This window comes from Cervus canadensis, chromosome 23, assembly GCF_019320065.1.
Source record: "Cervus canadensis isolate Bull #8, Minnesota chromosome 23, ASM1932006v1, whole genome shotgun sequence".
Taxonomy (NCBI): domain Eukaryota; kingdom Metazoa; phylum Chordata; class Mammalia; order Artiodactyla; family Cervidae; genus Cervus; species Cervus canadensis.
In genome coordinates this window covers 19,487,124-19,503,146 of record NC_057408.1, presented here as the reverse complement: position 1 = coordinate 19,503,146, position 16,023 = coordinate 19,487,124, and the positions used below count along the sequence as shown (strand labels likewise).

Genomic DNA, 16,023 nt, shown 5'->3' with positions numbered 1-16,023 from the left:
CACCCATTCCCAGCTACCACGTGAAAACCCACTGCCCAGGAGCGGGGAGACCTACTTGTTTGGGGGCGTCTGCAGAGGTGGCGCGGGCGTCAGCACCTCGGAGGCCGTTAGACTCGAACAGCACTGCGGGGACAAGGACACGCGTCAGCAGGCGGACCCGAGCTTCCCATCACCCGGGACGCGCGCCCCGCACAGACCAAGCACTCGCCCGCAAAGACGACGCCAGCCCAGCCTGTGGCCGGGAAATAGCAATTTACCATAACACTTATGCTAAGTGACTGAAAACGCTGCCTGGGGCCCGTGGCCTTTTTAATTCAGGCTTCACCATGCAGCACCCCACCAGGGACAGCATTAATTAGCGGGGCGCGTGCAGAGCCCCCCCCCACCACGCAGCCCTGTCAGTGCACATCAGATCCTCCGGATGTGGATACACCCTCTGTATCAGAGGGGGCACGCGGGCCCGCCGGGGGGGGGGGGGGCTTGCAGTGTCCCCACCACACACACGCACCCAGTGCAGGCCAGCTCTCTGCTCACAGGCCAAGGAAAGGTGCCACTCAGCACCGCCCGGTGCCCAGGCCGGCCGCTGCCCGTGAGCAAAGAGCCAGCGTGCGTCATGCCCACGGACAGCTCGGCTTTCAGAGCGTCCCGGTGGCAGCATGCAATTAAAATGCAGCGTTTGCAAAACAGGCTCATCTCCGATCAAACCACAGGGCACTTGCATGCAGAGGCAAAGCCTTTTCAGGCGCAGGGGCTTGATGGAGAGTTTAGAGCGTGACCTGCGCCCCCCACCCCCGACCGGGGCCAGACCCCGGGAACAAGGCTGCATCCCAGGAGCCGGGGTCCGCGGGCGTACCTGTGTGAGCCCGCATGTGCGCCCGCAGGTGGCTGGGCTGGTGGAAGCTCTTCCCACACTCCACGCAGATGAAGTCTCCCTGGTGGGCCTGCGTCCGGAGCGTCCCTGGGGGGCGACGCAGGTGCGGGGAGCGGGGGAGAGGGGGGCAAGAGGCAAGCATCATTAGTCCCTCTGAGCCCTGAGGGGAGGCACCCCCAGGCCCTCGGCCAGGACCGAGAGGGCGGACAGGATACAGCGACTTAAACCTGCTCCCATGATGTGCCCTCAGGCAGGCGGGGCCTGGGCAGCAGGCACCCCGCATCCGCCGACGGGGATGCGGCTAGACAGCTGAGGGGCCAGAACGCAGGGCCGGTCCGGACCCCGCAGCAACGCCACACACCTAAGAGCTATGCCATCCCCCGCCCCCCATCCTCCATGCCCGCAGCAGGCAGAGCACAGACGGGACACCTGCAAGGAGGCTGCGCTTGAGCACCAACCTCCCGTCCTTCCTGGTCCTAAAAGACGCCTGGCTTTTGTTAGGGAAGGAGGCAGAAGACACTTTCTTGTTTGCTTGCCTTTTCTGTTTGAGAGAAAGGGCTTCCCTGGTGGCTCAGTGGATAAACGATCGCTTGCAAAGCAGGAGACTTGGGTTCAATCCCTGGGTTGGGAAGATCCCCTGAAGGAGGAAATGGCTACCCACTCCAGTATTCTTGCCTGGAGAACCCTTTGCACAGAGGAGCCTGGCGGGCTACATCCACGGGGCCGCAAAGAGTCGACACAACTGGAGCGGCTGAGCACACACACTCTCTGAAGAAAGGGCTAATTTTTCACGTAATATTAGCTCCCAAACCACTTCCTAGAGCCTGACCTTCCCTACCAATGGCTCACTGGTATCTCAAGTCAATAGGAAGACAAAAATCAAAAATACTACCTAAAAAAAGTTATGCCTATAACAACAAATTTTTTTTAAATGACATTCCCTGAGGAATTTCTGCACCCTGAGCCTGACGTTTGAATGCAAAAGGCGAGTGCAAGGATGACCAAGGGTCTTTGCCTAATTATCTGAAACCAAATCACGCTTCTCGTCCTAAGTCAAAAGAGACTGCATATAAAAATAATATAAAATTAATGCTACTTGCCCTCTGTCCATGGGATTCTCCAGGCAAGAATACTGGGCGGGGGGGGGGGTTGCCATTTCCTTTTCCAGGGGATCTTCCCAGCCCAGGGATGGAACCCCCATCTCTTCCGTCCCCTGCACTGGCAAGTGGGTTCTTTACCTGTAGCGCCACCTGGGAAGCCCACACTACGGACACTGTTTATGAGATAACAGTCAAGGAAATGTGTGAACTGCAGAGCACATCCTGGCAGATTTTTCATGGGACATGAGATGTGAGTCTCCGAGAAACAGAACAACCTGCCCACAAAGTTCTCGGCTTCCCACAGCCTCCTTCAGGGACGTGAGAGGACGACAGCACATGTTTTAACCCACCCGTCCCCTGTTATCAATGAAAGATCCCTTACTGACTAGACGGGGTCCCCAGTTCCCAGTAAGACATGGCAAGTGTCACCAGGGCAGGTGACCCCAGGAGCCACGGGCTCCTGTGCTGGGCCCACTCACCTCGCCCTGGCTTTCTGATCGAGCTGGGGTGGGGCGGAAAGCTGAGGAGGACATCCCTGGATGACCAACTGATGGGCTCGAGAAGGGGCTCCTAAGGGTGTTGGACTCCCCGGTCCTTCCAAGCATGGCAGCGTTAAGACCGCTTCTGCCAACAGCTCAGCTGCTCAGGACGGCCGCCCAAGAAAACCTCGGCTTCACCAGCACTCCTGCTCCTCCCTCCCGTTCACTATGAGCCCTGTCCCCTGGGCGCTATGAAGACCCTCAGGGACAACGGCCGTGGGAGCCCAGATTTTCCCAAAAAGTAATGGGCTGCACCTAAACGCAGGTCTTCACCGCGCCTCCCGGTCACCCACTGATGACGAACCCCCTTCACGTGGCCTCTGCAGCTAATCCTGACAACATGAGAAATTAACCACTGCGATGCTTTTTTTCTAAGTAATTCCCATCCAAACCAGCAGCAGAAAAAGCAGGATAGTAAGGTTCTGTACCCACCCCTGAGCTCGTGTAGCCACTCACCCATTCTGATTTCCTTGTGCTAAGTATGCACGCACGTTCCCTCGCGCGCGAACACACACACGCACACACACACACACACGATTTGTCCGTGCATTCTATCACATCATTTTCTCCCTACTTTTTAAAGAAAAGACCCTTGCCCTTTATGGTCAATAATATTATGCCCAAGCTACTCCAAAATTCTGAGCTAGTAAGAAAGGTTACACACTTCATTTGAATTGAAGCCGCTTGCTCACGCAGCTCTGACACTCTGACCTCAAAGGTAAAGCTGTGTATAAAGTGGGCTCAGAAAGGAAAGGGAGAGGGGCCTGGCGGGTCTTCGGGGGGCACCTGCAGGCTCGCCCCCAAAGCCCTGCCAACACTCATTCAAGTTCATCATGCTGAGAGGTACCCAGCACGTCCTACAAGGAGAAGGATCCCGCAGAGACTCTACCAAGATGCACACAACCGAAGCCCACCTCTTCCATCACCTGATCAGCGTGTCTCAGGCATAAAGTGGTTTTGTTTTTTTTTTTAGAAAAACAAGAAAAACCTTTTATATTATCCTATCTGGAATTACCCTATTCTTTTATTTTCAATGTTTTTATTCAAAAATCCATGTCCTCATCTACTGCAGGCTGGATACAAAGTCTGGACATGCAGATAATGTATTATTTTACGACTTATTCTATCCACAAGCCATTCACGCTACCCTCACACCTGTTTCCAGACTGGGGATCTACGTTGCAGAAGGATCACAGAAAATGTAGCTCTTTTCATCCTTAAACATTGGGCTTCAAGCCCTAAGGGAAGTGAGTGACCGTTCCCATGTGATGTCTTTTCTCTTCTGGCAGAACTTTCAGACCATTCATTTCCACACAAACATCATTCGGTCAAAACACGGGTGGGGAAAAGCTCTCTGAGAATCCTCTCTCTTAACCTCAGAAAACCTCGATGGCTTAGAGGCATTGCCTGAGTGCAACATTCTACCTCAAGGCAATTCGTCCCTGAAGAATGACAGAATCACACCTCCAGCTCCACAAGGATCGATCCACAACAGACGAGTTCCTCTCCTTTTATAAAATTCCCTTCTGCACGTTTCCATCTCCCTCACTTCAAGGTGATGCTAATTGCAATCCATGTCACCCACAGCCCAGGGTGGGGGGCTGCGATCTTCACCCCACAGATGAAATCCCACAGAGAAATACACAAAAACTGAGTCAGAGGACAGCATAATACCCTCAAAGTCCCAGGACTCCTGGAATAGGGCAGTTGCAAAGATTATCTTCCAAGGAACCCTAAAGGAAATCAGTCCTGAATATTCACTGGAAGGACTGATGCTGAAGCTGAAACTCCAATGCTTCGGGCACCTGATGCGAAGAGCTGACTCATTGGAAAAGACCTTGATGCTATCTTGATGGAAAGATTGAAGGCGGGAGGAGAAGGGGGCGACAGAGGATGAGATGGTTGGATGGCATCACTGACTCAATGGACATGAGTTTGAGTAAACTCCGGGAGTTGGTGATGGACAGGGAGGCCTGGTGTACTGCAGTCCAGGGGTCGCAAAGGGTCGGACACGACTGAGTGACAAAACTGAACTGCAAGATTATCTGGAGATGAATGGAGATTAATTAGCCAAGATCCTAGATTCCTGATGCCAAAGTCAAATACATACGTACTCAAGAAAAAAGAAAAATGGGTGCTCAACAAGGAGTGGACACCAAAACTGCAACAGTTTGCTGCTGCTAAGATGCTTCAGTCGTGTCCGACTCTGTGCGACCCCATAGACAGCAGCCCACCAGGCTCCCCTGTCTCTGGGATTCTCCAGGCAAGAACACTGGAGTGGGTTGCCATTTCCTTCTCCAATACATGAAAGTGAAAAGTGAAAGTGATGTCGCTCAGTCGTGTCCGACTCTTAGCGACCCCATGGACTGCAGCCCACCAGGCTCCCCCGTCTCTGGGATTCTCCAGGCAAGAGTACTGGAGTGGGTGCCATTGCCTTCTCCACTGCAACAGTTTAGTTACTGCCAATTCAGCAACCTGTCGATGTAACGGCTGGGAGGTGGATGCACCTGGTTCCCGAGCTGCGACAGGAGATGTCATCTCTGTCACAGGAAACACCGCTACCCTGCTCACCGCTCTAAACTGAGACTTTGCCCGCCTTCTGGTTTCCCTGCAGCTGCAGCACTTTAAAAGCATCATAAACCCTCAGACAGTAAATAATCTGCCCGCAATGCGGGAGACCTGGTTTCGATCCCTGGGTTGGGGAGATCCCCTGGAGAAAGAAATGGCAACTCCCACCAGTATCCTTGCCTGGAGAATCCCACAGACAGAGCAGCTTGGCGGGCTACAGTCCATGGGGTCACAGAGAGTCGGACACGACTGAAGAGGCTTAGTATGCACGCACCTAAGAAACCCAAAGCAGGGTGAACTAAACACCATGGATCTGCACACTCACACCTGACATATTTCAGTGCCTCCATGAGAAGAGTGAATCATCCAAGAAGAGTAAGGAGGCTTCACAGACAACTTAGCATTTTTCACTTTAAAAGATAAACATGGAACCTCTGTTTAAGGCGGGAAAAGCCTTAGAACTGTTTATTTTAAAAATCTTAAAGAAAACATTTCAGGCTACTGGTACTTCAAATTCTGTCATCTGAAGTTCTCTAAATGTTAACTTAGAATTCGTGTCTCCCTTTTGGGGGAAGAGGCAAGAAAGCAGACCAGGAAGCAGCAGAAAGCGCCGCAGGAAGAGGGTGTGTTTGCCGCTCACGGGCACAGACTGGCGGGTTTAGAGCAGAGAGCCCCACGGGCCGTGGGTGCAACACATGGAGTTCAAGTCTGGTTTACTAAGCGGAAGTCGCTTCAACACCAATGCAAATGCAGGGTCAGGGGGACAGACTCCAGGAAGCCCTGGACGGCGGGGAGAAGGTGACCAGGGACACAGCACCCGCAAAACTCGCCATCATCTGCGCCTGAGTCCTCTCTGCTTCAGGGGCCACAAACCCGGTCTAAGAACTGAGGTTGGAATGAGGCGCAAAGGGCCAGCCTACACACCTTTACTCCATCTCAGCAAGAAACCTGCACTTCTCAGATACACTGCGGAGAACCTGAAGCTGGCACGTGTGTGTCTGGCTCTGCAACCCCATGGACGGTAGCCCGCCAGGCTCCTCTGTCCATGGGATTTTCCAGGCAAGGATACTGGAGTGGGTTGCCTTTTCCTCCTCCAGGGGATCTTCCTGACCCAGGGACCGAACGCACGTCTCTTATGTCTCCTGCGTTGGCAAGCAGGTTCTTTATCACTCGTGCTACCTGGGAAGCCCCAAATTTTCATTTTTTAAACTTTCCTTCTTTTCTGGCCACACCATGGGGCATGCAGGATCTTAATTCCCCAGCCAGGATCTAACCCTTGTCCCCTGCAGTGGAAGTGCAGAGTATTAACCACTGAACTACCAGGAAAGTCCTTTCAATTTATAATCAAGAACAAGGGCATCAGATCCCACGCATGCGTTCCATGGAGCTGGCAAACTTGCTGCACTTGCTATTATCAGTAATAGGTGATGGATGGCACCACCGACTCAGTGGACATGATTTGAGCAAGCTCCGGGAGATGGTGAAGGACAGGGAAGCCAGGTGTGGGGTCTCAGAGCCGTATACAAGTGAGCAACTGAACAACGACAGGCATCCATTCTGAGACACTGGGAAGATACGAAGACAATGACACAAGGCGTAATTTTTTCCATCAACTCCCCAAACGCTGTAAGGCACGTTCCTGCTCTCCAGAGGCTCCACTTACACACCCTGCACACTCACGTGCACTCTTAAAACTACAAACGTGTAAAAGCAAAGCGTGAACAGTCACTTCAAGTGACATCCCGTCTTTGCAGAGACGGGAGGCAGTGGATGTCTACAGATGCTTGTTGAAGATGGCCGAGCGGGGACACGCCCTGGAGGCCACCTGCTCAGCATCGAGGAGACGTGACTGGGGTGCAGGGGTGTTGCAGGAGCAGGGGGCCCAACGCCAAGTGCCCCGGCCCCCGGCGGGCAGTCAGAGGCCACGGGAAAGCAAGCACCCACACCTGTGCGCAGGGCGGGAGGACACAGCAGCTAGGCCAGCTGCCTAGAGACCCAGACCCAGCAGGCGGGCAGTCCACGGCCTTCTACAGAGGGGGCTCCCCGAGGTCCCCAGGCGGGAGGGCAGGCGGAGGGTTCCCGCTGAGGTCCCGGGGGGTGGGGGGCTCCCCTGAGGTCATCAGCAGGCGGGGGGCTCCCTGAGATCCCGGGGGGCAGGGGGCTCCCTGAGGTCCCAGGGGGCTCCCTGCGGTCCCGGGGGCGGGCAGGCGGGGCTGCAGATCTCACCTCTGTGCTCCAGCACAGGGCCGCTGGCGCCCCAGCTCTGGTAGAGAGAAGCCAGGTCCTTCGGGATGTACGTCTTGAAGATGCTGAGGAGGTCCAGGCGCTTCTCGGGGCCCTCGGACGCTGGCTCCTGCTTGATGGGGTGTGGGGCGGGCAGGCCCTGAGGGGCCACGGGCCCTCTGGAGCCGGCCTTGGAGGGGGGCTCCCGGGGAGGTAGAGGGGCGCCCCCGTCGCCTTTCCCGTGCAGCTGACCCTGAGGCTGAGGGCTGAATTTGGCTTTGGGGGGGTCCGGGGCACTGTGCTTATTTGGGGGCCCGAGGCCCGCCCCCAGCCTGCCGCTGGTGGGGGGCTGGGGGCCTGCCCGGGTGATGACGGTGGGCGTGGGGGTGGCGCTCCTGCTGAAGCCCCCGCTGCCCCCCGCGGGCCCGGGTCTGGGGCTGGCCTCCTGCTTGGGCTTGGGCTGAGGCTGCTCGGGGCCGGGGCCAGGCCGGGTCTGCCGGGGCCCGTCGGGGCCGGCCGTCCAGAGCGCGCAGGGCGCCCCGGAGTGGCCCTCCTTGCTCCGGGGCAGGCCGGCAGCTTTCGCGGGTGCCCCCAGGGGCGAGGGGCTGCCTTTGGGGCCCAGCGCCCCGCCCGGCACCTGGGTCCGGGTGAACCTGGAGATGGGCAGAGGCTGGCACTCCTTGCCCCCGAGGGCGGGCGGGGGGCCCGTGCGTCCGCTCCGGGCCAGGAACACCAGGTTGCTCCTGATGCTCTTGTAGCCGTTGGGCTGAGTCCACTGCGGGGCCACGGCCTGGCCGCTGACCCGGTGCCAGACGCGCTTGTGCATCCAGAGCACCTCGGGGTAGTAGGTCTTGTGGCTGCAGTAGGGACATGGGTGCACCGCCAGCGCGGCCTGCAGCGAGGAGGCCGGCTCCCGGCGGCCAGGGTCGTCCCGCGAGGACCGCTCGCTCAGGTCCAGCGGGACCAGGTCTGGGGCCGGCGCCCGCTTCCCCGCCGCGGGGTGCTCCCTGGTGTGCAAATCCGGCAGCCTCTCCCGGGGGTGGGCGGCTTGGCTCTCGGAGGGCGGCTGCAGACCCGCCGCCGGGGCCTGGCGTGGAGGGAGGTCAGCCGCATCCCTGGGGCTCAGGCCCTCCTGCTGGGGGCCACACGCCGGCGTCTTCAAGTCCACAGAACACCGAGGCGGCTCGGGTCTCCTGGGCGCATCCCTGCTGCTGCTTTCAAGTACGGACACGCAGGCCGTGATCCCCGCACCGGGCTCCCCAGCCGCTCTTCCTGACGGGCTGTGTCCCAGCGTGTGACTTTGGTCTCCGTTGGAGAGCATGGTCAAGGAGACGTCTTCAGGGAAGCAGCAACGGTGTGGCTTTGCCCCTGGAGGACCGAAACATAAAGTGTGACGTTACTGTTTCTCATCAGGACAGGAGACAGCGGAGCTCCCCCAACTGCCCTGTGCCCGCAGAGGGGAGCAGGAAGAGTTCAGGAACAGTGCAATCCAGGGCCCACATGGGTCACTCTCTCTTAAGGGCAGAGCAAACTCGAGGGCCAACCAGCCTCAGTTAATGTTTATTTCTCAATTAAATGACTCAGTAGAATGCCAAGGAAGATAACATCCAGTGACACGTAACTACACCACTACTAGTTAACAGACAGGGACCAGCTGTATCAAGAAACAGAAATAAGGACAATTTTAATTCTTTATGACAGATACGGCTATCCGCAACTTTCAGCCCGTGGTCACGCAGAGGCAGGGCCAGAAAGCAGTGTTCTCCACCACACTGCACCCCCAGGGAGCCTGCAACTGCTTCAGAAACTATGGGCCACTGGTCTGACCCAGGACGGGAAGCCCAGGTCTCCAGCACTGCCAGCAGATTCTCTACCGTCTGAGCCACCAGGGAAGCCGTGAAGTCGCCCCAAACCTGGACACCAACAGCTTCCTTCAGGGGCAGGAGGGGGTGATCACACTCGCCATCCCTCCCCTCCCCTCCCCACATCCGCTTCCTGGGGTGGGGGGTGGGGGAACACCCTGGAGCAACAGTGCCCCTCCCTGGGTGGGGACCCGCTCCCACGCCCCTGGGGCCTGCCTGGAGGCTCATGCAGATGATATGGCTTCCCTGTGGGTGAAAGTGACCCTGTCCAGTGACTGCTGGGGGAGAAGGAGGTGCTCTGGGGTAAACTCAGCTTGACTTTTCCAAACGCTGAACCATCCTTGGGTCAGGGGCTCGTAAGGGGAAGAGCTGAGCCTCGCGTGCGCAGCAAGTTTCTAGAACTCTTCATATCGGACCCTGAGAGACTTCAGGTCTGCAAGTCCAGAAGACAGACTTTCTCTCCAAAAGAGGGGGTACACGCACATGGTGATGCAGTAAAACTCAAATTGACAGAGCAGCAGAGGGGTCAGGAAAAGACTCTCCCCTGAGGCCCCCACTGCCCCAGGAGGGGATCCTGGAACAATCTGAGTGGGAGATTCGGCTAGCAGCCCTGCTCCCTTCATTAAAACCCAGATGTAATATCTGCAGTGTGCGTGTGTGTGTGTGCACATGTGTGTGCACACATACATGCACACTCAATTGCTCAGTCATGCTGGACTCTCTTCAACCCCATGAACTGTAGCCCATCAGGCTCCTCTGTCCATGGGATTCTCCAGGCAAGAATACTGGAGTGGGTTGCCATTTCCTACCCCAGGGGATCTTCCCGACCCAAGGACTGAGCTTGAGTTCCTTGTGTTTGCTGCAGTGCCGGCGGATTCCTTACCACCGAGTCACCTGGGAAGCCCCAATCCTGCAGTGACGCCCCTGAATGGCAGCTGGCACTCGGAGGACAGTAACGTGCATGGTCAGGTAACGGGGTCTCCCTCACCAAGCGAAACAAAAACACATACAACTGACTGTGAGGTTTCACCAGTTATTTTTGTTAATATTTATGAGTTCCCAGTAACTTTTGCAACTATTACCAGTTACCAAAAACTTGTTGTGACAGCAAGAACATCTGTTTTTAAATGTTTCTCAAAAGATGCTTCTTTAATAATGGTTCACCCTGCCTTAAAAGGGGACAAATATAAACACAGGGCAGAATAAAAGGTAAGATGTTGTAAGAGAAATGAGAGCCGTTTTGCATCATGGTTTAACTGAAACTTGAGAGTTACCCATATGAAATGCAAGAAATTAACAAAGAGAAAACCACATAAGTGTCTGGGGGTGGGGGGCGGGGAAGAGTCCTTGAAAAGTTATTTCAGCTAAAACTGTCTCAGAAACACTGATTCTCAATGAAATGCGATGGGGATAATTATCACCATCACAGCATATCCTGGATACAACACAAACATGACTTAAGAAAAAGTTTCAGCTACAATATCCATGGGGCATTTCAATTATCAAACACGATTTAATAAGCTTTCTGTGCAAGTGAAGCAAAGGAAATGCTGAAAACCCTGCCCCAGGCTGGTTCGATGGGGAAGTTCTCCTTCTGGGAGAATAAAGGGAAAATCACCAAGGGGCAAAGACAGCCACATATCCGTCGCGCAGAGGGGCGCCCAGGAGAGCACGTGACCAACTGACCTACTTGCAAGGCCGCTGGAAGGAGGGGCTACAGCAAACAAGGAATCACCAGGCTTCCAGACCCGGAAACGACACCAGCAATAAAGCCCAAGTCCCAGCTCAGCCTCACTGCCCTTTGTAAAAGCACAGGCTTTGTTGCCAGAGCGAACAGCACAGAAACCACTTCTGATGGCCCAGTATCTCTCCAGGACGATTCGGTCCTACAGTCCTAAAGTGTCTCTTTAAGACAAGCATTCTTTCTGAAAGGTTTCTCACTCATTACACGTGCAATGTGAACAGTAATAATAATATTAATAATAAGGTGTCAGTGATAAGGAAACCAGACAGAACTAGAACAATAACAACTGAATAATCACGCTTAAATATTTTATACATGAACGAATATTTTATTCCCTAAATTGTTCCTGCTCCTTTTTCTGCTGACTGAATGCAGTGTGCAAGTTTTCATTTTCAGTAATTAATCTATTCACATAAATAACTCGCAAAACTAACTTTTCTGCACTTATGGAAAAACATGTATTCAATAAATATCTTAGCACTCTGGAAGCCAGATTTTGATTTCTGAAGAAAAAAGTTACAGATTAAATACAGGACTTCTGACTAAACCAAGTAACCAGGTGCCAAAAGAAAACTTGCAATCTGGGAAATAACTTTCTTAGGAATATTCCTGTTCAGAGATTACAGAGTCAACATTTTAGAGGTTGATCAAATATCTCATGTGTCCACCCAAGTCCAGTTAATGGACAGCAGTGTGTCCTGCCTAAAACATAGTCACATTCTAGAAATCTAGAACTTACTGCTTCCTCACTGACACAACCATAAACATATGTCACTCGGGTCACTGGGGTATTTTTGAAAAAATCAAATCAATGCTGAAGTTAACAGAATTCAAGTCCATTAATATTTTCATGGCTACTGTACATTTTATACACCCTCCTTCAACCCCAAATCCTAACAGGAACCTACAAGTTGTCCATTTGACAAAGTTCAATCACATGTAAAAGTAAAAAGAAACCACAAAACAAAACTTTACAAACCACGCTCTGAAGAATACTGAATATTTCCACGTTACAAAGGCAAACAGAAAGTAAACTGAGTACCATAAAGAAGCATGTTAAAGTTGAAGGAACTGGTGGAAGAAGGTGTTTCTATCACTTTAGATTTTAAACTGTCGCGGAGGGGGAGGAAGGAGCCCAGGGGAGCCTCCCATGTGAACCTTGTTTTGCAAAGCCCTCCAGTCCTGTTGCTGCCTTAAGGACAGGGCGTCCAGAACTGCGCCTCAACCTCTACAAGGAACCCACTCCACTCAAAGCACCTGTGTTTGTTCTGTCACTTTTTGCGTTTTAAGAGAGCCAGGTCGGAGCAAGACTGCAGAAAGAGAAGGAACTTGCAAATCTCCAACATATATCAGGGACTATGGATACACACTAGCACTTGAGTGGTTGGAAAGCTCCGCTGCTGCTTAACTATCCCAGGATACAAACCCGCATTCTGTGCACTTAAGAACGGACTATAATGACCCTCTTTAGGAAACCGGGGCTGTTTCTCAAAACAGCCTTCAGATGCAACGCCGGACACACGCCGACCTGCAGAACAAAGCCCGCGGGGCCGGCGCCGGCCGCGGGGGAGGGGCGCGGCTTCCGGGGCCGTGCGGGGACCTCGCCAGCAGAGGGCGCGCGCTCCCCGCGCTCGCTGGGCGCGCGGCCTGGCTTTCAGAAGGGGCCCAGGCGGCATCAACCTTTAAACAGAATACTCTGGTTCAGCAAGCCACGCAGGGACGCAGAGAACTCGCTTAGAGTGTGCATCAGTACAATCATGCAGTTTTCTCCTCAAAGTACAGAACGTATCTGAAATGAATAAAAGGAGTTCATCCAAAGGTCTTAAGCAAGTTCACCAGTATTTTCAGAGAAGAAAACGTGCACAGCTTTAAACCAGTGATGCACTTGAATGATCTGGCTAGAATGAACTTAGCTAAAATAATGGATCTACCGCATTGGACTGCTGGGCTCAGACTGTAAGGCAGCACTGTCAAATGTCCAGTTTTTGGACAGAAACGCACAGAAAAGGGGAGCCTCAGGGATCCGGCCCAACATAGGCATGACCGGGCCTGAGTTCTTCACGTCCTTCCACCCACAGAGCCGCTGTCTACATCAAAATCAAAATTCTTTTCACTCCTGGAGTGCTGTTGTATGTGTATGCAAGAGTGGGGGGCGGGGGCTGATTGGTCCGGGGACACCGTTTCCAAGCAGCACTTGGCAGGATTTGTCGCCTACACACCCGCAAAGTGAAAACTTTATTATTTCATGAAGCTGACTGTATGCAGGAAACACCCCTTCCTGACTCATTCCACATCTTCTCTTAGGGCTCCAGCCGATGTGTACAAGGGTGGTCCTGACCTCGCACGGGGTTACCTGCAAGTTCAGAGCCTTGACCCCAGAGAAGGAACCACAGGGATGCTAACTACGCAGCAGCAGCTTGTCTGCCGAGTCGTCTCGTCCCAACCAGAAGCTGGGCACCGGGATCCTGGAGCCTTTGACGGTTACACATGTGTGAATACAAAATAGAGACTTTCTGTATTGCTCACATGAGGAGCTCAAGCTACTTTATAAATAATAAATCTCAAATGTTTCAGCCCACCAGAGACACTGAGTGGAAAGAATTACTTTATATTTTACTTAGTAATTGCAGCAAATCTTTCCAAGTCACATCACTAAACTGTTTCTGGACTCTCAAGCAGGCAGTATAATGGGTTATAGTTAAACTGTTTTTAATTAAAATGCAAAATCACAGTATATATACATTTATTCTTCATGTACTTCTCCATACCTTAGCTTTCATTTTCTCCCCTTTTTTTAATAGAGGAAATAACTGTATTCCCCTTTCTTACATACATATCTTTGGTTTTCCCCTTGACTTGTATAAGCTCCCCTTCAATTTATCCAGTTACTTAAAAGTCTAGACAAAGCATGACAGCCCCAATGGACCAATGCCGCACAGAACAGTCTCGGGAAAGCCCCACTTACTAATGTTTATTTTCTCAATCCTTTAGTCATATTTCTATTTTAAGAAGGAGTTGCAATATCATATTTCTGTGATTGTTTTCCAGGAGCTCGCTGGCTAAGCAGGAGCCGTGAATCTATGAATTAAAAATGTTTAAAACTAAATAAGGGTTTTCCAACATCCTATGAGCTGAACTCAGAAGAAAGGGCCCTTGGGCCAACTCCACCTCCACTGGCCTAGCATCCCCTCCAGGGCTGTCCAAGGGGACCTGCAGCTTTGTCCAAGGCCGCCCAGCCTGAAATAGCTCGCCCACCGGCATGGAGAAACATCTGGGGGGTGGGGCAGGGGGCAACAAACATAATTGGTCGCCACTTTCATTCAGCCCCGGACAGGTCGACACTAACCAATACATCCTCTCTTTGAACAAAACCCAGGCGTGGCGGCGGTGCTCTGGCTGGGCTCACGTCGTGAGCGGCGCACACGCGTGCCGTCAGGGAGCTCCGCGATGAAGGCAGCAGCCCAGCCACGAGCCGGGGCCCAGAAGCTCCCCCGCGTCCTCCACTTAACCTGCCCTGTGACCTCTGACCTGTGTTCTCCCCCGGCACCCACAGGAGGGCAGGGCCCCGCCCCCGAGGCCCCGTGGGGGACAGGGCCCCAGATCCTCCCCAGAACACTGACTTAGGCCCAAACAACAGGAAGTGACCTGAAAAGTCACCGCTGATCCAACGTCCAGATTCTGGGACCTAGACCCACTTTTCAGAACCGCAGCCCCTGATGCCACGTCTTCGCCCTGACATGGAAACCCTTTGCCAGGCTGCTGGGCTTCCACCACCATCACTGATAGCCTCCGCTTCTCTCTCTTATGGTTTATACGGCACTGCAGACACACACTGGTCCTGGTGGCGCAGCTGAAGCCGGAGCAAAGCTCGTTCAAAGACACGGCGCTCCCGAAGCCTGCGTATCTGCCAGGCAACCACCCGGCCCACTCCCTCCCTGTCTGTCTGTCTGTCCCCATCCTCCCTCCTCCAGGCACAGAGATGACCCGTGAGCAGGCACTCAGGCGGCCACACACAGTCACAGCCACGCGTGCGCGCATGCACACCCAGCCACACACGCGCACACCGTGCTCTCACGGGCTCACGCAGGCACGGCCTCCCACAAGAGAACGGCCGTGTGTCGGGGCTGCGGGACCACTGGGGCGGCGGCCGGCTCAGCAGGTAGCTGCCACGTGACCTCAAGTCCTGAGAACTCGCTCCCTTTCCCACAACCAGACAATTACAAAGTCCAGAATTCGAAGCCCAGTGAATACACCATTCTTTAAAAGGAGAAAATGTGTGTGAGTGTGTTGAGGCTATTTTTAGAAGCTGAGCATATCGATCCACACCCTGACAACCTTAGCGTGGCCAAGCCCAGCCCCACCATGAGCTACACAGGCGGGAACCCAGGGTCCCCGCTTCCTATTCTACTCACAGACGTCAAGAGACTTCAGGGTTTCCAGGAGACATACACACCAAACCTAAAACACGTAACTGCAAAAAGTGAAATGCTACTATTTTTAAATTCTGGGGGAAAACCACATGGCCACCCAGCAGAGTCGCGTGTCTTTGGAACCACCGCCCCACGGCCGTGCGTCCACAAGGGTCCCTGCGTCCACGCGGGTCCCTGCGTCCACGCGGGTCCCTGCACGAGGTTAAGGCCCCCGCGCGGCCTGCTGTCGCGTGAAGTCCCGGGACACACCTGGGGCACCAGGCCTGAGGCTGAAATCACCTCATCTCTGCTCTGCCAGAGGCAGGTGGCCAGGGTGAGCACACAGGCCTTCTGCCCTCCCGGGAGCTTCTGTAAAGTGCCCAGGGGCACAGACTGACCCCTGGGAACTTGACCGAGACACAGCTCAGCAAATGGCAGGAGGGAAGTAAGGCCCATGGAGGATATCTCCCTCATCTCCTTCCTGCCAGCCGGGCACGGGGACGCTCCCTCTATGACCTCACTGTCAGCCCAGGGGAACCCAGTCACTGCCCTACCACGCCCTCCAGCCTCAAAGATCCCGGGATCACCACTGTGTGCAAGTGTGCATGTGCACACACATGTGCGTGCCCGTGCGTGCATGTGTGCGCACTGTGGTCCCCCGGAGAATGTGGAGTCTGTTCACTGCAGGGGACGGTGCCACACCCTCG

At 54.1% G+C, this 16,023-nt stretch overlaps 1 protein-coding gene across 10 annotated transcripts in view; it reads right to left on the bottom strand.

Annotated features, from left to right (window-relative positions):
• ZNF516 (zinc finger protein 516) overlaps positions 1-16,023 on the bottom strand; it is a 99,397-nt gene that overhangs the window by 13,985 nt on the left and 69,389 nt on the right. For 8 of the 10 annotated variants that reach the window (XM_043443671.1, XM_043443672.1, XM_043443668.1 and 5 more), the window contains exons 3-5: positions 7,305-8,669; positions 854-958; positions 56-123 (exon numbers count right to left, since the gene is read on the bottom strand). In XM_043443671.1, the coding sequence (XP_043299606.1) occupies positions 56-123; positions 854-958; positions 7,305-8,669 (1,538 nt within the window). Of the gene's footprint in view, positions 1-55; positions 124-853; positions 959-6,295; positions 7,232-7,278; positions 8,670-16,023 lie in introns of those variants that run through there. The other 2 variants (XM_043443675.1, XM_043443676.1) reach the window with 2 other exon arrangements.